The sequence below is a fragment of the Zalophus californianus genome, chromosome 12 (genome assembly GCF_009762305.2).
Source record: "Zalophus californianus isolate mZalCal1 chromosome 12, mZalCal1.pri.v2, whole genome shotgun sequence".
NCBI lineage: Eukaryota > Metazoa > Chordata > Mammalia > Carnivora > Otariidae > Zalophus > Zalophus californianus.
In genome coordinates, this window is record NC_045606.1 from 4,432,023 (window position 1) to 4,455,270 (window position 23,248).

The 23,248-nt window shown below is 49.7% G+C and overlaps 1 protein-coding gene across 3 annotated transcripts in view; it reads right to left on the reverse strand.

Annotated features, from left to right (window-relative positions):
• The window catches only part of DDC (dopa decarboxylase), an 80,261-nt gene that overhangs the window by 32,639 nt on the left and 24,374 nt on the right, over positions 1-23,248 (reverse strand). For all 3 annotated transcript variants that reach the window (XM_027574166.2, XM_027574167.2, XM_027574165.2), the window contains 3 exons: positions 18,454-18,588; positions 17,415-17,558; positions 4,331-4,397 (listed from right to left, as the gene is read on the reverse strand). In XM_027574166.2, coding sequence (XP_027429967.1) covers positions 4,331-4,397; positions 17,415-17,558; positions 18,454-18,588 — 346 coding nt within the window. The remainder of the gene's footprint in view (positions 1-4,330; positions 4,398-17,414; positions 17,559-18,453; positions 18,589-23,248) is intronic.

Genomic DNA, 23,248 nt, shown 5'->3' on the forward strand with positions numbered 1-23,248 from the left:
CCGAGGGACCCCTATGCCCCCCTGCCCCACACCATCTGGACACAAAGCATACTCGTTGATTTTATGCTACCTGCAATCGTCCTAGGCTCCTTGGTGAATATGATTTCTGTTTTCCAACCTCGCCAGAATCGCCTGGCAGGAAGGGACCATGTCTTCCTCGCCAGGTGGAAGAGGGCCCTGATTAAATGCGCTCCCTCAATTGAGACTATCTGGGTTCATCCCCTGCCTCCAAGCACCCAGCAGCTGTACGGCCTTATGTCCCTTCAAGCTCATTCTTCCTCAGAGGCGAATGGACATAAAAATAGCACCTGGAACCTCAGAGAGAAAAGACCAGGTCCAAGGTTTGTGAGAAATACATGCGAGCATCGTGACGAGTGCCTCCCTGTGTTCTGGGCACTTGGCCCATCACCCAATGCATAACCACGAAAGGCTGGGGCGTCTTGATGGGGAGCAGATGTCCTGTCCTGCCCGAACTGGGTCAGGGAAGCACCTGGAGGGCTCAGTTAGCCCCTGGCCCGTGCATTTGTGACAACTGACAGATGCAAGCTTCAGCTTTCCACGCGTGATGCTCGCTAATCACACAGGATGCCGTGAGGAGTGACGAGTCATTCTGAGCTCTGCTGATAAAAGCTCTAAGAGGCGTTTCAAAGCCTTGATTCTGTTTGAACTTCAGGGTTGGGGGATCAAAGCCCTCGGTTGGATGCAGACCAAATGTCTTCCGAGCACATGCAATACGGCCCCGGAGGGTCAGGGTGTGGTTGGGGTCTGAGCACCCTGAAGCAGGTTTCATGGGCAGACGGTGTGTGGGCACCGCAGGGCCCCACGCGGATGCAGCTGGGAGCTGGCGAAAGCACAGAGCCTATGGAAGATGTGGGATTTCTGCTTCGAGACCACAGCTCACCCACGCATGTCCCTGCCCATGGTCCCACCCCTGTAGAGCTCTCCTGCTCGGGCTCCCGATGCCATGCAGCAGGAAGAACCCTCAGATGCACTTCGAGGACAGACAGCAAACCACAGATCCAGGCTGTCCTCTCCATGGGGCCGCCGGTCAGGAAACTTCATTTTCTGTTAGAGGCACATCGGAGGCGTCTGGGGCTCCAATGTCTCTGTCCGGTTCAGAACTGTCAAGGGAAGGGGTGAGGCAGAGCAGGACCCCGGGGGGTGGGGGGCTGCACAGGAAGACGAGTCAGGAAGGACGCAAGCCATGAAGGCAGGAGCAAGGGGAGCAGGTTCCAGAAGCAGCAGACAGGGCTCTCTTTTCCTCACTCAGCCGTCATCCTTGTGAGAGGAATGTTTGCTAAGAGTAAAAACCACAACCCATCCCGGAATGTATGGGAAACCCGGAGAGGGGCAGTGGGGAGCAAAGACAGGGAGGGGTACCCAGGAGGGAAGGGAAGGAGATGCACCAGGGGAAGGTGTGCAGTGGGGACTTAATTTTACTCCAGAAGAGCACTGACCTTTGCCCTCAGCTCCAGGGAGGTGGCCTCTAGTGCCTGGAGTGCCCTGCCTGATAGGAGCCCTTTCTCGCCTGGGTCTTTGACCCCAAACGGTGCATCAGTATGATTTATGATGGCACCTTTGCACCACATTCATTCTGACTTCTGCAGGAACTAGGGACGGAAGGGATTACCTGGACCCCCCCGGAGGAGCTGGAGACCGCAGGAGAGCCCAGTGGGTGGTGTGTGACTGAGCCCCAAACTCCGGTGCTACAGGCTCGGGGCGCTTCCGTGGCAGGGGCTGTCCCACTCTGTGTGTGTTGTCATCCTAATTCGGGGGGGGTACAGCCATCCGCACAATTTCGAGGGAGGAGACAAGAGTTTGGTCCCTTCCCACATTCGGCCTGCACCTCTCCTCCCTGCAACAAACCATGCCCATGAGAGGCTTTCAGGGAGTCCTCTAAGTCTTTCTGATGGATTATTGAAGCTGCGGGTGGTTTTGAAAGGTGTTGGAAGTGAGGACAGTCTTTGAGGGGCTGGGATCCCTCTATCCTTCCTGTGTCATCAGGAGTGCCCCCCCCGACACCATCCCGGTGCCCCTGGGCAGGGCTCTGGCTGCCCCGTGCACCCTGCTCCCCTTCTGCACTCCCTTGGACCCCACCCCCGCTCCCCACTGCCACACCTCCCACCCATCACCTTCAACTCCCTGCTTCCTGCACCTCCTCTCCCCAGTAAAAACCCTGCTGGACACCTCCACTGATCCAGCCAAGTGGGCCACGTGAGACCGAGTCTCTCTCCGGCGAGTCGTTTTAAAAGGAACCAAGAAGAAAAGGTCTTTCCTAAAGCAGCGGTTTGGGGAAAACGATCTTCCGACACATACCGTCTTTGTCAAATCACGGTGGATGAATGAATTGTTTTAGTGGTTTATTCCAATCATACCACAGAACGAGGCCGGCCCGGGATCCAGAGCAGCCCTGGGTGAATGCTAAGTATCTGGTGACAGTCAGGGAGATGGTGTCAGAGCAGCGGGAGGAAACAGAAAGGGGCTGGGATTACGGACACTCAGGAACAGCGTCATCAGTAGTAAACATAATTGTCAAAATCACCCGCACGTATGCGCTGTGGCAGGGAGCAGCAGGCTTCTGGCCCTGGCGAGCCCCAGAACAGCCTCTGTGCTCAGCACCAAACCGTCACGGAGCCCACAGTTCCCACCACCCCCAGATCCGGGGAGCAGGGGATGCTCCAGGACTGCGGGACAGCCTGAGCTGGGCCCCCCACTCCCCAGGGCGCGGTGAGCACCAGCTGCCTTGCCTGGGCCGTCAGCTTCCTGGGCCGCAGGGGCTCTGCCCTGCCGAGGAGCTCTGGCCCCATAAATCCGAGAGCCCCGGGCATGATCTCAGCCAGCCCCCGCCAGGGACATCCAGTTCCCAGCCTGACGTCTGAGCCAGAGGGGTGACCAGCGGGCTCGGCCTGGCACACCAGGGTCCGCAGCTCACGGGGCCAACGCCATGGCCGCAGGCCTGAGCCAGTCGCTTGCGCCCCTTGTCCCAGCCCCGGGCTCTGTACCACTACCCTCAGCCCACCGCTCACACAAACGTCTGCCGCCGGACACACATGGCGCAGGCAAACCTGTGTGAACGGGCACATCCACGCCCACAGCCCCTGGGCACGGCCGGTCCCCAGCACGCCTGCCTCCACCCTGGGTCTCCATGATTTCTGTGCAGGAACTCACCCTCTAAAGAGCCCTGTGAGGGAAGGACTGACATTCGACCACCGCACCTTACAGATGGGGACGCGGAGCTTGGGACGGGAGGGCCCACAGCCTGAAGTGGTGAGGCTTGGCCGCTGCACGGGTGGGCTGTGACCAGGTTGGGCCCAGCCACGCTGCCTGGGTGTGTGCACAGGTGGGCCCCCGTTAGGAGAGGCGGGGGTAACGCACACGGGCGCGGGGCGGGGGGGGGGGGAGCGGTACCCGCAGGGGGCGTGCTGTCCAGCACAAGCCACAGAGATGTGATCTGAGGGCCTGAACAGCCTCCATGGGACCCCAGACCGTCCCGATGAGCAGCCCCGCGCTCCTGGGGCAGCGGGTATGACCCGAGGACAGGGGAAGGGGGTCAGGAAGCCGTGCCCCTGCCCAAGAGAAGGTCTCTGTCACAGAAACCCCTCCTGGACCTGCTGGGGGTCCAGAGCCGCGTGTTGAAGGGGTAACTTTGGAAACACAGTCCTTACTCGCGTTCCACCGTTGGGATTCTCTGACTCCTCATCCCCCCGGGGAGACCACCCGTGTGCTGTGAGGGAGCCTGGAGGGGGAGAGCGGCCCTGAAAAGCACAGCAAGCAGGTTTTTCTCTGGAGAAATCCAGGGTTTGGATCTGCTTAATCGCATTAGGTAATTTGCATTCAGTCGTTCCAGAAATGCTGAAGACCGGTCAGGCTTCATTCAAAGATGGGTAACTCTCACGTCCTGCAGATGCACGAGCCTCGTGGGGCTTGCTCGAAGAGTTTGACTTTGTTCTCTCGGGTTGGGTGACGCGGCCCCGCAGTCTTGTGGCCCTGCTGCACGGTATGCGAGAGTTTTTTCTTACCGATAGCACGTTGGTTCAGCCAAGCTCAGCTCTGGTCCAATTAGGCCACATTTCTGCGTTTGTGCATTTCAAGCTAATGAGATTTATGCTATTGCAAATAGAAGAGTCTAGCAAACCATCGAAATATGAAGTTATTATGTGAACATCCCATTATATTATGTTTTATGCTATCTAAACATATTATGATATTATAATATGAACTTGACCTATATTATTAATATTATGAAGAAGGAGAGCCCAAAGAAGAAGGTCCACTAAAGTCTTCATATACCGAGAGCGTTTTCCAGAAGAAAATCCGATCAGATACTCACAGATAGGACCCACTTCTAGGAGATTGTCAAATGAGCAGCAGGACGTGGTCCCCAGCGTAGCCACCACCTGGGGAGCAAAAAGCAGACCTCTTTTAGGCCCCCATGTTTTGGTCACTATTGTAACCTCCGCACGCACAACGGCTGCCCCCGGTCGAGCCCAGAGCCTCAGAGGTAGTGCTCGATCAGCGTCTGCTAGCCGGAGACGTGAGTCTGTGGATGCAGATGCAGTCTTTGCATGGAAGCTTCAAGAGAAACATCCGCCCACAGAAAACCAGGCTGTGAGGTTGGAAACAGCACTTGCACAAGACTGACTCCCCGTGTGCCGAGGGGCAGGGAGGACGCCTTGCTCTCATCTGCTGCCCGTCCCTCCGAGCAGCACAGCTCCCAAGGGAACTTCAGTCCTTGAGAGATGAAGCTTTTCTCCAAGGAGATTCACGAGAAAGCCCTATGGACACTGGAAACGATTTTTAGAGGTGCGTTTCCAGACAGCGTTGAGCATGCTTGGTCACACAAGCGGGAAACGTGGCCCGGATTTCTGGGCCCCTCCTGCTCCCGGAGCACTTTGTAAGGCGGTGACAGCATGGGTACCATCTGACTGGTGTCATCCCCACACACGGGGCTGTCTCTCCCCCTGGACTCCTGAAGCTCTTGAAACCAGGCTCCACAACTCTTCGTGTTGCTGGGAATATGCACTTTGCCCCACATGGAATCGGTGCTGAGACCCATTTGCTAAATTCAGACTCCCTCCAAGTGATCAAAAAGCACATTATGTTTACAAAACCGAAGAGCCTAATTGATTTACGAGGCCAGCACCCTCTGGATAATGACATTTCCATTTCTCCCTCAATCTGACAAGAGTGTGAATTTTCCTTCTGTCTGGGTGGAAAATTCAATTCAGTTCTTTATGGAGCCCCCACGAAGGCCCCGGCAGCGCTACGTGCCCTAAGAATAGAGATGAAGAAAAGGTCAGGGACCCACGCAGTCTAGTAAACTCCAGAACCTGGTGGGAGGACCACCTGCGTTTGACCGGAGACCCCAGTGCACCTCTCATAGTCAAAGCGCTCTTGCCAGGGCGGCATCATGCCTGCCCCGTGGAGGGCTCAGCTGACAAGCCCTGGCTCTCTGCTCACACAGTCACCTGGGTGAGACAGCAGCTTCCCCGGGGACCGGTGCTGTCCCCTGCCTAGGGGCAGAGAGTGATTCCAAAGCAGGTCCTGGCCAGACTCTGGCAGGACTCCCTATAGCAATGGGGTGTGCCCAGGGGAGTTGGGCCCCTGAGGGGGCAGGAGCAGAGTGTTTGAAATTACTACTTTTTTTTACTATTTTTACTTTTTATATTAAACTATTTTCTAAGTATTTTTTTACTTTGTTTTACTATTTTTAAACTATTTTTACTATTTTTTTACTATTTTTCTATTTTTCTATTATTTTTTAATATTTTTACTTTTTATTCAAGTACTATTTTTTACTATTTTTATTATTATTTTTACTATTTTTCTATTTTTTTACTATTTCTCTATTTTTGTACTATTTTCTTTTTTCTATTTTTTTACTATTTTCTTTTTTCTATTTTTTTACTATTTTTTTATGATTTTTACTTTTCTCTATTTTTTAAAAACTGTTTTCTAAGTACACTTTTTACTATTTTTAAATTATTTTTACTATTTTTCTACTATTTTACTATTTTTTTACTATTTTTATTTTTTTATTTTTAAAACTATTTTCTAAGCACTTTTTTTACCATTTTTTTACTCTTTTTACTATTTTTCTACTATTTTGTTATTATTTTTTAATATTTTTTACTTTTTATTCAAGTACTATTTTTGTACTATTTTTACTATTATTTTTACTATTTTCTATTTTTTACTATTTCTCTATGTTTTTACTATTTTATTTTTTCTATTTTTTTACTTTTTTTACGATTTTTACTTTTCTCGATTTTTTAAACTATTTTCTAAGAACTTTTTTACTATTTTTTTACTATTTTTTACTATTTTTCTACTATTTTACGATTATTTTTTTACTATTTTTTACTTTTTATTCAAGTACTTTTTATTATTAGTTTTACTATTTTTCTTTTTTTTTTTTTACTATTTCTCTTTTTTTTTTACTATTTTTTTACTATTATTCGGGTACAGCGAAGGCACCAGATTGGGAGCTTACTGCCATTGGAAAGACAGCTTGTCTTACTGGCCGTTCCCAAGAGGCGGGGCATGCTATGCCATGGGGGGGCCACATGGGGAAGCACAGTCAGGAGGCCGAGGGAGGCGGCCAGCAAAGGCCAGAGCCTTTACGATGGTTTCCACGGGAAACAGCAGGCTGCAGGGCGAGCAGACTGAGGGTTGGCTGGTTTGAATAATTTCAGTGGGCTTTGGGGCAGAGGGGGCTGTCCCTAGTGTCCCTGGCTGGGAGGTGATGAGGGCAGGGGCTATTGGCCTGGAGTGTAGGAGCCCCATAGAGGAGGTGGTTCGGGGTATAGGCTCTGGATTGGCTGGTTTGGGGAAAGATAATCCTTTACCGTCTCTCGAATCAGCTGCTCCTGGGAGGAGCGGTCCCTCCAGGGTCAGCGAGGCCACCAAGATGTCAAACATACAGAAAACAGAGATACAGAAACACAAACACATGATGAATATACCCACATGAAAGTCACACAGCACTTGGGGCATAAATCCCTGGGTTGGAGGCGAGCAGCTAGCCGGGCTTCTGTTTTCCCACTCACAGCACAAATGCCCAGCCTACTAGGTCCCACCGGGTCTAGATGCTCCCATACCTCAGCATCCTCGATGCTCTTAGCCCCCTGCCTCCCAACCCCGCTGTGCATGCCTCCCCCTCGCCAGCCTCCTGCACCCTCTGCATTGGTTCATTCTGACAAGATGACTCACTTAGTAGGACTCCAAGTGAGTATGCGATTTTTCTCTGGTACTTGCAATTTCTTCCTGATTTATAACTGAATAGTAACACGCTTCATCAAAGCCACTTGGCTTGGTAGGTAGAGCCTAAGACTCTTAGAATGCTTTTCCTAAGTCATTAAAATAGCAAAAATGTATATAAAAAACTACAGGATACCTCAACCATCTTAATATTGGCTTATAGTTTATTTTCTCAATTTTAAGAATCTCTGAGGAATGACCTATTTATTATTCAGCAATTCCTTCAATTTCCTTTGATTTTCCTCCAATTCTAACTGAAATAAAGGCAAATAACTTGTGTTTTAAAGACAACACATATATTAAATATCCTCTTGTTGAAATTATTTTCTACCTATGAATGTGTGCACCGGAGAGTATCTAGGATGATGTTCACCGAGTAGTAATACGGCTCATCTCTTAAGACGAGATTTCTGGATCTCATCAGATAAACCTCCATTCTCGATGTTTTCATATTGAGCACGGAGCATTTCTGTAAGATCTAAAATCCTGCCTCGTCGTCCTGGGCTCAGTGGAGAGCAGAGCAGGTGCTGTGTTCTGAGCATGGACCATGCCCGGGCCCGGGGCTTTGCAGACTGTTTGGCCGCCACAACAGCTGGATGAGCTGGATATTCTTATGATCCGGACTTTGCAGTTGACTTGAGTGAGACCCTGCAGGTGGGTCGAGGACACACGGGGGCAGGGGCGGGGAGCAGACCATCATGTGAACCCCAGTGTGATGAACTCTTGTTTTGCTAGTCGAGGAAAGAACCCAGGGCCCTGGGCCAGGCCAGCGGCCCCTCTGCCTGGCAGTGAGGACACGCCCGACGGGCCCTGCATGCTGTGTTCTAGACAGCGGCCGTCAGCTTGTTCTAATTCTCAAAAGCCTCTTTCAAGCCCAGCACCTGCTCTACTCCGGCGTCTGATTACACCAGCTCAGCTCATTGACGCTAACCTGATTTGGGCTGTGCTACAGGGTCCTAATCACATTTGTGCAGGGGGAGGGAGGGCGGGGACGGTGCCAGCGCCCTGTGCCCGAGAGCCTGCAGGGCATCTGCGGCCCAGGCACATGTCCCCCTTGCCCTTTCTGGAGGCAGAGCTGCCCTCCTCACCCTGCTTTCCTTGCCACTTCTCTGATGAGCGCCTCGCAGGCACCTCCCTCTGCCTGGCCTGACCTTATCAGGTTGGCTCTCAGGGTGGCAAGCCACCACGGGGAAGAAAGAAGAACTATCAGAAGCCCCACACAAGTCCCGGGAGGGGCCGAGATTCACCTTTCGTGGTTCAAACTTGGGCCCCTCGCTCTCTGCAGAGGGCCTTGAATTTTGAGATGAATTTGAGATGTCTGTAACCCCTTTATGAGTATAATAAAGGTCCGCATCTCGGAATTATGCATGCAGGTATTATGCAGAACTATAACCACTAGATACATAGTTTTAAGGGAACAAGTGGGCAGTACGTCCAAGTTCAAGCTGCCGCCCTTCTAGGTCTGAGCCCGGCCTCCCTCTGGCTTGAGAGGCCCCTGGCTGAGGGACTCGCGTTAAGATAACAAACCTATTGCATGTCCTCAAACCTCCTGTGACCTCTCACATCTCTGTACCTTTGTCACACTCTGTTCTTCAACCAGAAAGGCGCTGAGCCCATGAGCGCGGCCTGTGTGTCCTCTGGGACACAGCTCAGTGTTACCTCTTAGCCAAAGCCTTCGCTGATCCCCTGCAGCGGGTTAATCACACCCTCTGCCCTGCACAGGCATAGTGCTCACCAAATAGTGCGAAGACCTGGAAACACGTGTCGTCCCACCAGGAACCATCCCGCGGGGAAAGGGACTGAGCCATCCCAGGTCCCCAGGGGCCTTCCTCGTGTTCTGACACACGGGATTGGCCCACGCCCGTGGCTTCTATCAGAATGTCACACATGCCCTGAAACATTCGCTGCAATCTCGGTCTTTAGGAGGACATTCCCACAGCGGCATATCCGTTGGGTGCCCAATCTGCCAAAATAAAAAAGGTGGTTTGTTCCTCCCGGTGATGAGTGGCCTTCTCTTCAATACCTGCATCTGTCCTTCTTTACTGAGCACGTGAACACACTTCGGGCTCATCTCTGCACACCCAGCATTACAGCTACTGGCCCTTGCTTCCCTTTCCCCCTTACACATGAATCCATTTCCACATTCCTCATTCCCGCAGGTGCCCAGGGGAATCCAAATTCTACCACTGGCCACTCCAGTGGTAGAAAATCAACTCCTACCGAAGTCCCAAATTGCCCCCCTTGGCAAAACACACAAGGCCTCTCCGGATCCTGAGATCACGGGGCATGTCCAGCCTTCAGGTCGTGTCCCTCCTGGCTGTGTGGCCCCCAGGTTTCTGGTGTGGCTCCCCTGTGACCCCCCTCCCCCATCGCCTTCCTCTCTCTCCACACAGCTTTATCTGTTGGTGCTCTCTCCTGGGGCCTCTTTCCCCCCAAGCAGACCGTAGGGGGCTGCCTGTGTATTCCTAGCGACGTCGGGACCACCCAAACTCAGATGGGACCCACACCTGTGTCTTGTTCAGACCTCCCCTCCCAGGTGAACTCAGCTGTCTTGGGGGGCATCCCTATTTAGATGTGTAAACCTTCAACTCCTGCAAAAATGAGCTCAGCACCATCTCCCCCATGCCATGCTGCTCGCGTTTCTGGGCCCTCTGGATCTCCGAGCTTGGGGGTGGACAATCTGAGTTGGGGAAGTCCTCCTGAGCTCGTCCCTCACTTGCTGCTTTGCTGGCCCCCGTTCCTTAGTGAATGCCTCTTAAATCCAGTCCCTTCTTTCCATACCCATTGCCATCATCATCCTCCACCAATCGCCAGAATATTGCATTTCCTGCTTCTTGTCTTGCCTCCCACTCACCCGTTGGCCACACTAACCACCTGCCAGTTATTATTAACATTAATCACGTTTTTCTGCTCCGACACATGCAGAATAACTTTTACACCCCAAATACACTCCTGTGGGCCAGGCCAGATTTCAATGGGACTCCATTTTCCAGATACGGAATCTTCTACGTGACTTCTAAGTCATGATCGCTGCCCATGTGGGTGGTTACTTGTTAATGATCACTTGCCATGGTTGAAGGATGAGTAAGATAGGATGTGAGGACAGCAGCTCCACCACCCCGCCCCGGTGAAGCCACTCGAGTGTGCCCTGTTATTTTTATAGGGTAACTTTGAATTGATGCACAATGAAGACAGTCACCCAGTTTTAGGCCTGTATTATAATGGACAGACCACCGGAGGCACGCTTTGCCACCGGGCTCTGTGTGCTGGGCTTCACAGCCCCACCCTGTGCCCCTCGGCTGCCAGAGGGGTGTTTGAAAATACAAATCAGATCATGTCTCTCTTCCATTTAAAACTCCCTTACTAACTGCAAATTGCCCTCAGGAAGAAGCGCATCTTCCTCACGATGGTCCCTGCATGATCTCCTCACCACTACCTCCGCCTCTGACACCCCTCCATTCACTCACGCTCTGGGCACTCTCGAAGCTTCTAAGACTTCCCATCTGCTCTCTCCCTGCCCTTCCGTGGACAGCAGTGCAACATGGCACGTGCAGCAGAAGCTTTGGGATCCCATCATGGTGCACCTGCCAGCTTCGTGGCCCTAGCAAGTTCTGAGCCGCTTAGCACTTCAGATTCCTGGGATACCATCCATTTTCATTGCTATTTCCTTCCCCCTGGAGTGCTTTGCCCAAACAGCCCCGCGAGCCCCTCCCTTGGCCTGCATCCCTTACTCTTTCCAGATTGTGGATCCTGCAGCAACACTTTCCTGATGCTCACGTTCCGGTGGGAACTGCTGGGTTGCTTGTATCATAGATCGCGCTGCACCTGCTGTACATGACTGTTCACTTCATGTCTCTGTCTAACCAATAAGACCCTGGAGGGCCCGCTGGCCCTGCATGCAGCAGGTGCTCAATAAATGTTTGCCAAGTGAATGAATGAGTAAGAGAATGAACCTGGAACTGTTGCATAGCCCATCATGGTAAGTTTGGAAATATAACAAGTGGAGGTATCTGGCATCTGCTGCTAAGCCCACGAATTTGTCCACCATTTGCATGAGAGCCCACTAACAAGGATTATAAAATGTAGTTAGGGTAGATGCCTCCCAATAACATATATAAAATGTCCCGACAAAGCGTCCGGCCACTCTGAAATGCCCGCCAATGATGCTTCATTTCAAAGTTCTCGCTAACTGGCGGGCACAGAGCCATCGTGAAATGCTCTGCTGCCTTCTGAAATCCCACCACCAAATCATGAACCCATGCTTTGATCGTCCTTCCTTTGTGTAGAAGCATGAATATGTGATGAATATGTATGTGTTTTCAATATGACATTCTATAAAAAATACTTAAATAAAGACAATAAAATTTATTTTCTAAGGATTCCTGAGGGAAGACCACAAAAGTTTACACTTTGTAAAATAATACAGAAAGAAGAGATGAAATTCGATCTCCCTCTCTCTCTCTCTCTCATCCCTAAAACTGTCTACATCATTGTATTACTTAATACATACATTTGGATTTCCATCTCAAAGATGAAGGGAAAAAAACACTAAGAGACATTAGAGCTTTGACTTTGGTAAGGAGACATCTCGGTGAGGACAATCAGATCTTTCAGTAGACCCTTGTTTTTCAGTATTGCGGTTATAAGACACACAGAACTAATTGATTATGAAGCTGCGTACATATTTAACTTTAATTAAAATATAAATTCTAATGTAAATGACGTCTTACATTCTAACGAAGGAGCCCATAAATGGGCAAAAGGGATAATAAATAACAGTAAATAATAAATAATACATCCTTCTCCCTCTTACCAGTATCACTACCATTAGCAAATGGTGTTGGAACAACTGGACATTCACATACAAAAAAAAAAAAAAAAACAACAAAACACAAAAAACTGAATCTGGACACAGACCTTACACCCTTCACAACAATTAGCTCAAAGTGGATCACAGACCTAACTGTAAAATGTAAAACTATAGAACTCCTAAAAGGTAACACAAGAGAAAATCTATATCCTCTTGGGTGCGGGGATGAGTTTGTAGCCACAACACCAAAGGCATGATCCATGAACAAACAAAATTGATAAGATGGACTTGAGTAAAATTAAAAACTTCTGCTCTATGAAAGACATTTCAGAGAATGAAAAGTTACCTGCTGAGAGAATATTTGCAAAATGCAACTCTTGATAAAGGACTGATATCCAAAATTATAAAAAGAAGTCCCCAAACCCAACGGTAATAGAATACACAATCCAACTAAAACGTGGGCAAAAGGTCTGAAGCTCACCAAAGAAGATATTCAAACGTCAAATAAGCTTATGAGAACACATTCAACAGCATACATCATTAGGGGATCGGAAATGAAAGCAACATTTAGATACCACCATACATCCATTTGAATGGCTAAAATCAAAAACACTGACAACACCAAATGCTGGTGAAGATGTGGGAAAACAGGAACTCTGTGATTCATAGCTCTTAGAAATGCAAAATGGTACCACTGCTTTGAAAGAGAGCCTGGCAGTTTCTCATAACACTAAACTCTCTCTTACCATATGATCTAGCAATTTCCATGTGTTCCTGTTTATTTACCCAAACAAGGTGAAAAGTTCTGTCCACACAAAAATCTGCACATGAGTGTTCATAGCACTTTTTAAATAATTGCCAAAACTTAGAAACTACCAAGATGTCTGTGATATTGTGATTTATAAGAAGAAATATATATTTGGTCCTTGTCCCCATTTCTGACACAGAGCTCCTAAAACCCTTGGAATTTCCTAAACACTGAAGGCCACAAAGGTATCTTCTGTCATGTTAATGAGGTGACTTTTGAAAAGCTGCTCCATTGCCTATGGATGCTGGCTAGCTGCCCAGGGAACCAATCCTGTTATTAGAGTATTGGAACTATTAAGCCCTACCCCTGACCTCCAGGGAGGGGAGGGGGCTGAAGATTGAGTTCAATCACCAGTTACCAGTGATTCAATCAATTGTGCCTATGTAATGAAGCCTCCATAAAAACCCCAACGGGGCTTTGGAGAGCTTCAAGGCCGGTGAACAAGTGGAGATTTGGAGAGAATGGCACCAGGAGAGGGCATGGAAGCTCCGTACCCCTTCCCCAGACCTTGCCTCAGGCATCTCTCTCATCTGGTTGTTTCTGAGTTATATCCTTTTATAACGAACCAGTGATTTAGCAAGTCAAATGTGTATCTGAGTTCTGTGAGCTGCTCTAACACAGTAATCAAACCCAAGGATGGGGCTCCCTAGAATTTCTGATCTATAGCTGTTGATCAGGTGACAACCTGGAGTTACAAGTTGCAAGTGAAGTGGGGCAGTCTTGTAGGACTGAGCCCTTCGTCTGTGGGGTCTAATGTTGTCCCCAGATAAACAGTATCAGAACTGAGTTAATCGCTTGGTGGTGCTGGAAAACCCCTGTGTCAGAAATGGGTGCATCTTAATGTCCTTTGATAGGTACATCCAGACAATGGAATACTATTCAGTGATTTTTTTTTTTTTAAGAGAGCTATAGGGGCACCTGGGTAGCTTGGTTGAGCGACTGACTCTTGGTTTTGGCTCAGGTCATGATCTCAGGGTCGTGAGCCTGAGCCCCTCGTCTGGCTCCACACTCAGCGGGGAGTCTGCTTGAGATTCTCTCCCTCTCCCTCTGCCCCTCCCTCCACTCGTTCTCTCCCTCCCTTTCTCTCTCTCTCTCTCCCTCTCTCAAATAAATAAATAAATAAATCTAAAAAAAAAAAAAGAATTTCCCCAACTGACGATTTCCCCAAAGAAATGACAAGTCACAGATAAGTTCTGTGAAACCCAAGGAGAATCAGCACAAAGAAACAACTGGTTTGCATCCTACTAAAACTGCCCAGACACAAAGACAAAAAGCAAATGCTACAAGCCGCCAGAGGGAAAAAGTGACGTTTCCACACTACATGCGTAAAAGCCACTCTGAGACTGACAACCGACGTCCAATGGGCTCATGTATTTAATCCGCCGAAAGAAAAGACCGTCCACCCTGGAACTCCAGACCCAGCAAAAATATCATTCGAAAGCGAAGGCAAAGTAAAGACATTTTCAGAAAAACAAGAACAGAGGCAATTGTATCAAAGTGCAAAGTTCTCAAGGCAGGTTTTCAGACAGAAAAAAAAAATGATCCCAGATGAAAGTAAGAAAATGCAGGAAAGAAAGATCAGCAGAAAGAGAAATATGAGATTTATATAAATAAATATTGGCTATATAAAATAACAATGTCTCATGGGGTTTTAAATATACGTAGAATTAAAATATATGACAATAATAGCACAAAAGGGGAGGGGAGGCATAATAATAAAATAAGATAAAGCTCATAAGCTAAAAATGAAGAAAATGGAATAACATAAAACAGTTGATTGTCTAAGACAAGAAAGCCTAGGAAAACCATCATATGAGAGGCGGACCATGGAAAACAAATAGTAAGATTGTAGAAATGCATTTAAATGTATCAATAATTTCCTTAGGTAAATGGAGAAAATTAAGAAAAATTGTCATGTTGGATTTATAAACAGATGAAAAGACAAAAACAATAACCCAACAACAACAGCCTATTGCCTGCAAGAGATACAAGTATGAGAACAGAAAGGTAGACAGGAAAGGAAACAATGTATCCCGGGACCACTGACTAACCAATGGAAACCAGATGTCATTGCAGGGACTGTCAGTTCAAGCAGAAGACTAAGGGAGCATCTCTTAAGGATACATGGGTCATTCTGCAGGAAGTTTGGACAATTCTAGATGTGAGTGCGGCTGACTATTAAAACCTCAAAGTACGTAAGAGAAAGCCGGCCAGCCACAAAAGAAGTCATGGGCGTGTCTACATCCACAGCTGGGATGCTTGCATGCCTCTCTCAAGAGCTGATTTGCACGGCCTTGGTTATTAGAAGATGGAAATTGATTTGTGTTCTTGCTTTCTTGTGATTGAATGGGGAACCAACTGTTTTTGTATTTTGTCTGTTTTCCCACTGGAATGTTGCCTTTTTGCTTATTGAGATGTGAGCCTCCTCTAAGATTTGCTTTATAATATACATTCTGTTTCCTGCCAACCTTTGTCTTTTTATTTTGTTTATGAGTTTTGTGGGTTTTTTTTTTTTTTTAAAGATTTTATTTGTCAGACAGAGAGCGCACACAAGCAGGGGGAGCGGCAGATAGAGGGAGAGGGAGAAGGAGACTCTCCGCTGAGCAAGGAGACCAATTCGGGACTCGATCCCAGGACCCTAGGATTATGACCTGAGCTGAAGGCAGACACGTAACCTACTGAGCCACACAGGTGTCCCATGAGTTTTGTAGGTTTTATGAAATGAAATCTTCTCATCATTTTATGTGGTCTATTCCATTGCTTTCATTCTTCAAATCTGCAAGAGTGGGTCTTAATATATTTATTTTTCCTTAGGTGGGATATTCTAATGAGTCTTAGAAGATTGACAGTATAGCGTCAAAAATATTTACCTCGTTTAAATAGAATCCTTTCAAACTATCCTGAAATTGTACGTGGGAATTTTAAAGGTAGTCTTTCTAACAAGAATGATCTCCCTGGCCAAATCTTTGACAAATATTTATTGAGCGTCTGCTAAGGTGTCAGGGGCAGGTTCCAGGAGCTGGGATAACGGGCTGATTACACAGACCCTCCCTTCACATAGTTTGCAGTCCGATGGGAAGAAGGAGGCAGTAAACAAATACACAAATAAATACGGGTGTCATGCAACACAGGGAAACGAAGCAGGACAGGGTGACTCAGATGACCTCTGGCCCAGCCTTGACCCCAGGCAGACACGGGCCGTGGCCATCAGCTCCTCCCACAAGCTACATGTGAACCTTCTCCATCCTTCCACAGTGTAACTATTGGTAGATGCTCTGGACTTCCCCCTGGGGCCTCCATAAATCAGGATCAAATTTTGTATCAAACCCTCCATGCCTTCCCCAGTCACAAGTTAGATTTTCAATGAGGGGTAGTTCATTTGCATTGATGGGAACAATTTTTTGGAGGAAAAAAAAAAAAGCTTGTCTCGAAGATTAAACTTTAAATTAAGAAAACAGTGGGCATGAGTAACACGTGGCCCATAAAAGTCTACCAAACCTAGATTGCTGTAACAGCTAGGAAACGCTCAGACCCCGAGGACTGTTCAGGAGGCACATGGGCATCTTGAAATTGTTACGTAAAGCTTCCGTTTCTTTTTAAGATTTATTTATTTTTTTTATTTGGGGGGGGCAGGGCAGAGGGAGAGGAATCTCAAGCAGACTCCATGCCCAGTGCGGAGCCCAATTCCGGGCTCGATCCTAGGACCCTGAGATCATGACCTGAGCCAAAATCAAGAGTCGGACGCTTAACCCACGGAACCACCCAGGCACTATGAAAAGCTTCTAAGGCCTGGCTCCCTCCCCAGAAATTCTGGTAAGAGTAACTGGGGCAGGGCCTGGGCATCAGTATATTTTCAACACTCCCCAGGTATGTCTGGGGTGCAGCCAGGTTGAACACCATGAGGCTAGTGCCAAGATCACTGTTAATTGTCATGACACACGACATTGCATGCTACAATGGTCTCATGGGTTGTGACGACTCCCATGTGTAACTGCTCTAGTTGCAACACCAAGTATTTCTTCCCCAGGGGAAAATGCCCATCTGTGCACAAGATGGGCAGAAACCTGGTGCCATTTGGCTAGATATTTTACCGATAATTGCTTGCAACACATCTCTTGCAAATGACGCACCTTGGTATCTGCTAAGAATACTGATCTAGGCGGCGAGGGCTTCTGGGCTTTATTTTTAATTTGGTTTACTGGTCCATCATCCATTCCTCATGACAGAGCAGCTACACTGGCACAGAGGGTGGTCAAGGGACGATCACCTGGAGTCACTTTTAACAGGAGCAGAAACAAGACTTCTTGGCTTATCAGGATCCTCCAGGCCGGGTGCCCTGCTTCCTTCTTTCTGGGATTAGGCAGGCGGACGGAAAATTAAATGGAGCGTTGCTCCAGCCTCCCTCAAGGAGTGCCCTGATGGCGACACGAGTACCGCATAGCCTATGACCAGCACGGCACGCGAGGCCCTGCCCCAGGCCCAGGCAGGGCTCGGAGACTCCCAGGGGCCCATACCCAACATGCCTGGTTGACTTACAAAGAAAGGAATCAGGCCCTCTGCTTTGTCTCTCTCCAGGGCCTCCTGCAGGGCAGAAGCACGCATGGCAAACTTGCCATCCGAAGGGATGGCTTTTATTTTCACTCCTCCAATTAATCCAGCTCTTTCCACCGAGGAGTGTGCCTGGAAGGAAGGCATCGGAGTTAGATTCTTTTTTTTTTTTTTTTTAAGATTTTATTTATTTATTTGACACAGAGGGAGACACAGTGAGAGAGGGAACACAAGCAGGGGGAGTGGGAGAGGGAGAAGCAGGCTTCGGGCAGAGCAGGGAGCCCGATGCGGGGCTCGATCCCAGGACCCCGGGATCATGACCTGAGCCGAAGGCAGACGCTTAACGACTGAGCCACCCAGGCGCCCCTGGAGTGAGATTCTTGCATGTGCGTGCCGCGGGCAGTGGCCATGAGCCCCCGGCTCTGCAGAGAGCTCCCTGTGCTGCGGGCCCTCTGCATCCCGCCTGCACCTCATTCCCGGTGTTGTCTCGGGTTCTGTGGAATCTCGCTTTTCAGTGGGCAAGCAGTGAGCAGAGTGAGCACATCCAGGTTCTTATCTGGGGGCTCCTCTCACCATGGGCCCTTGGGCCGCTTGGGGGCCACGCTCAGCACATGGTGTCTGGAGAAAAGAGAAGCCAAGGACACGGCACCATTGTGGGATGGTGGATCCATTGTGTCTCGGGGCCTCCCAGGAAGGCCAGCTCTTACCGAAGGTGCCCCCCTCTGCCCCGTGGCTCCCACCATCACTGTCTCCTCTCTGACTCTGTCCTGGGGTCTGGCTCCCGCTGTGGCTCCCGATGGCCGACAGGAGGTGCAGGATTCCGAGCCCCCCAGGCGCCCCCCACGGGACCCTGGCGGGTTAACCCCGTGGACCTACATGAACTCAGGTGCACACGGACAGAATACCAAACACCCACGTCCAAGCTCGGCTGTGGAAATGTCTGAAACGCCACGTGGTTTTGTTTGGATCAGATTGGACACAAAACAAGGATTCAGATCGTAGAGGCTCAGTGGGGCTTTGCACTCACCTGATCCGATGAGTAGGCCACTAGCTTCTCCATGATGGCGCCCTGCGTCAGCCCCGGGGAGGCGGCCTGGAGGCGGCGCACCACCTTGGTCCGAGCGGCCAGCAAGGCCACCAGGGTGGCCTCACTGGCACTTCCCTGGATCGAAGAAAAGGTCGCGATGAGCTTCGAGGGGCAGCAAAGGAATCAATGTTGAAACTGTTGGGAGACATTAGCGTCCCTATTTTTCTTAAAAGAGGAATCTGAAGCTGCAAAGCTGACTGCCCTGCACGTAGGAAGCAGATTCCGCTGCACTCTGCCTGCCCTCGTAATTTGCGAAATAACCGTGTTTTTTAATTCTGTCACCATCAGGTGGGAAATGGATGCCCAGCAAGAGAGGGACTGACTTGGTCCAGGTGAGCAGCTAGCAAGTGGGCAGAGATAGCAGGGAGTCCCAGCTGCCTTCCAGGCAGGGGGAGGGGGCCCCCACATGTATGGCCATGTCCCCGCTTCCCACTGCTCATGATCACCACCACTGACGATCACCGCATCTTAAGTAAGTCCTAGAAGAAATCCAGGAGCGGGACAGTATTAACATTAGGAAGGAAAAAAATAAAAGAAGGTAGATTTTGGTCGAGTATGAGAGAGTTGTAAGATTTTAGGGTTTTTGCAGAGAAATATACAAGGAAATCATTAGATCAACCTCCCCTGTTAACATTTCATCTTCCTTTCCCTTCAGCGATCCTGATTTCCTCTTCTATTTTACCATTTTGATGCTTTTACTCATTCTTTTAAGCCAACACGTATCCCTCGGGGAGGCGGGTGAAGTTTGAACATAAATACATTGACTCGGGAGTTCTGTAGCTCAAATGCATGGCCTCAGGTATACACGATATGATCTTCTTAATTTGGCCTGTGAGGTGGGTTTTGCATTTCTTCAGGCCATCTTGTCTTGAGCAATCACTGTAGAAGTGGTATTAGAATAGACGTGGGCTTGGTGACCGCCGCGGGGCAGTCTGGGGCCTCAGAGAATGCAGACAATCAGCCTTGTCAGCTGGGAAGGGTGGGCTTCCTGCTGCCATCAGACTTGGTTGCCTGTGCTCACACAGCAAAGTGAAGAAACAGGGCTGACAAGGCCAAATGGGCCCTCACAGGGAATCCAAGCTCCCTGAGGGCAGGCATTGGACCTCCCACTCCAGTGGCCTGGGCTTCCTCCTGTGCCCCACGTGTGTGTCCTGGATCCGCTGGCTCCTTCCTTCTCATTGGAAGTGAACCAGGAGACGCTTCCCGGAAGACACAGCTTCTGAGTGCTGAAATCATCTGCCTTGTTCGGTCCCCAACACCCACGTGGGATTGCAGCCCCCTCCCTACCTCCCACCCTCTGCCCGAGGCCTTGACCCCCAAAGGTCTGTTCTCCCCTGAACCACTTGCTAAGGAAAGGCTTTGAATCGCCGTGCTAATTCATCACGGGGTTTGCCTCTCCGCTCTGTCCGTGCTCCTTCACGCAGCCAAAAGTGATTGAACCCATACAATGCCCAATGAAAGAATGAAATCCTCAGTGGAGTCGCCGGAGCTCAGGGGCTCCCGGGCAGCCCACGGGCTCCAGCCCTGAAGTCAGAATTCAGGCAGATTTCTGGCCCTTTGTGGAAAGCTGAGCTGAGCTTTGCCAGGGAGGGAGGAGCCGGGGTCTGTTCTGGAACTGAGGCTGTATAATGACATCTTAGCTTTACCGCAGCAGGGACAAAGGTTGCCATGGCAAGCCGGCTACGAAGCAGAAGCGAATGCTGGTGACAAGTGACTCAGGGGCCAGAACCGCCCTTTCCTCCTCTGGCTGTTTCAAGTGTCACCCCACACGCGGCGAGCAATTGGCTTTTCTTCCACAAGAGCTTTCAAACCCAATTAAGAGACCATTTTCCGGCCCGGTTTGTCCAGCTCAGAGGATGACTTGCCATTTGACTCTGTTGCCCGTCACCGTGCTGACGTCTAGAAGCTGGGACTATGGCCCGGAGGGGCGCAGCGTCCCCCCACAGCTCTGGCCCTCTGGCGGTCACCAACCCGGGGTGCTGTCTGGGGCCTCGCTGACTGCAGACAATCAGCCTTGTCAGCTGGGAAGGGTGGGCTTCCTGCCGAAAACAGACACAGTTGCCCATGCTCACACAGCAACACTGAGGGAATTGGGCTCGAAGGAGGATTTGACCCCCAGGGGCCGAGAGATGCCAGGATGATTCGCAACCGATGCTGGGGCAGCCGGTGTCTCTGCAAAATTGGATTGTCTTTAAAGTAAGGATAATTGCAAGATGAACCTCTGGATACTCTAACCCAAACCAAGAGTCACAGATGAGCTGGTGGAATTCGTCCTCACCTTGCCTCTAGTCAGCTTGCACTCTTGGGCACGATATGCTCCCTTTCTTGGCTCCAGGTTCCTCAGCGATGAGAAAAATCATTGATAATGCAGTCAACCCTCATAACTATTTGCAGGTTGAAAGAGAATCGCATAAGGCACCAGGAATAAGCCTAGCCCGGAGAGGGCATTCAGTAAAAAGTCACTGTTGGTATAAAGGGCACGCCTGAGATTATCGGGTATTTGTAAGATTTTTGAGAAGCATCAAATTAGAAGAATCATCTCGGCTGGCTGAAAAGAGCCGAATGCGAAACTGTTTTAGTCATAAGATCCAATGACCCAGAAACACTCTTTTTATTTTTGTGGGGTTTTGTTGGGTTTTTTTTTTGACTTTTTGTGGAGCATGAAGGGTGGATATAGTCTTCATTCAGAGAGCCTCAGCAGGAAGGCGATAATTTCCTTAGAAGATTGTTGCACTTGCCCTAAATGGTATCCTCTGAGATGTTATAAAGGAGAAAATCTGATACAATGTATGTCATGTATTATTTACATAAACTGTGACCCATCGTAGAAAATAATGCAATAATATCCTCAAAGGATGGGAAATGCTCCCAACAAAATAGTGGGTAAAATACCATCCAGAAAATACTGTATTATCCCAACCTTGTACACACACACACACACACACACACACACACACACGCGCGCGCGCGCAAGGATTGAAACAATACCAGAAGTCTGCCCCCAAACAGTCCTGTATCTTTTCCATTTTTACTGTCAAGGTCTGCTTTTTTCTCTCTCTCTCTCTCTTTTGTCAGAGAGAGCAAGAGGACAAGCAGAGGGAGTGGGAGAGGGAGAAGCAGACTCCCCGCTGAGCAGGGAGCCCGATGCGGGGCTCGATCCCAGGATCCCGGGACCATGGCTCAAGCCGAAGGCAGATGCTTAACCAGCTGAGCGCCCCAGGAGCCCCAGGGGTCTGGTTTTCATGAATGGAAAGGGGACGACACTTTTGTAAAGAGGAATAGCAGAACCAAAGTGGATCTTGAAGGGATAAATGGGCAATGTGGAAAACGGAAACAGTGGTTTGGAGACAACGATGAGCAATTCCCTCCAAAATAGAGAGGAGAAAATGACCAAAAAAGGGAAATAACCCAAGAAAGCTGGAAATGACAGGAGAGGTGGCCTCCTTGTGGAAAATGGAAGGTCCTGGAAAACCCACAAAGGGCTTTTGGGAGGGCGGCCCACAGTGACAGGTGCAGCAGAAGCAAGACTTCCCCGGGGGGAAGAAGGAGCTAAGTCCCAGATTAATAGGGCTCACCCAACGGGGGGCGGAAGGGTGTGAGGAGGGCTCAGAGTGAATGGGACAGAGGAGAAAAGTGGATCTGGGCACACCGTGTGGAATTACAAAGGAAAAGTAAAGTTGCTGCCAGCATCCAGGCGGTTGGGAGTGTGAGCTCTCCCCAGGCCTGAAACTGAGTCAAGTAGGACTCAAAGCCAAAGTCCCCTCCTCGAAACTCTGCTCTCCTTCTGCCCCCCTGTGGCCACCTGCTCTTCTGTCAGTACCCGGACTCTGCCCGTCCTTAGAGGAAGGACTGCCATGATGGCCTCTGGAGAGCCAGGTTGGATGTTCTGGAGTTTGCAAAGTCGCCAACCTCCTCCAAGGTGAGAAGCAGGGGAGGGGACAGCCTCCCTCCCCGAGGCCAGCAGGTACAGGACAGCCTCGCCCTGTGTCCAGGGAGCTGAGATGGTTTGCCCTTGTGAGGAAATCCTTGTTCTACTGTGTTCACGTTTAAGGCTGGCTCACAGCCTCAAATTGAAACCTGCTCAGAATCAGCGTCGGAGGATGGAAGGTTCGAGAATCAGAGACGGGGAGGCAGGAGAGGACAGAGGGAAGGGCTCCGAGCCTGGCCATGGTGGCCTGCTGGCCACAGAGAAGTCAGCCAGCAGTCCCGGCACGTGGCTCTTCAGAGTGACCCGAGCTGGACACGGGAATGCCCCTTCCTGAGCCAAGACCTGTCGGGTCCAACCTCGAGGCGTCAGGTCTAGGACTCCCTCCGTGACTCTGACGCAAAGTGCGTGCAGTTGGCGGAATAAGGCCTCCCAAAGATGTCCAGGTCTTAATCCCAAAGCTGTGAGTATTTACGTGGAGAAAGGGATCTTGCCGAGGTGATTAAGAGCCATGACACAGGATTATCTTAGATTATTTGAGTGGGCCCTTGAAAGTGGAGAACCTTCCTCGTCTGTGGTCAGAGGGAGACGTGACCGAGAAAGAGGGGTCAGAGGGATGGAACGCTGCTGGCTTTGGAGATGGGGAAGCAGCCATGGCCCAGCACTGTGGGAAGCTTCCAGAAACTAGAAAAGGCAAGGCAAGATGCTCACCTGGAGCCTCCCGGGTGTCAGACACCTGAGCTACAGAATTGTAAGGTGATAGGTTTGTGCCGTTTGTTTTTCTGATTTTATTTATTTATTTGTCAGAGA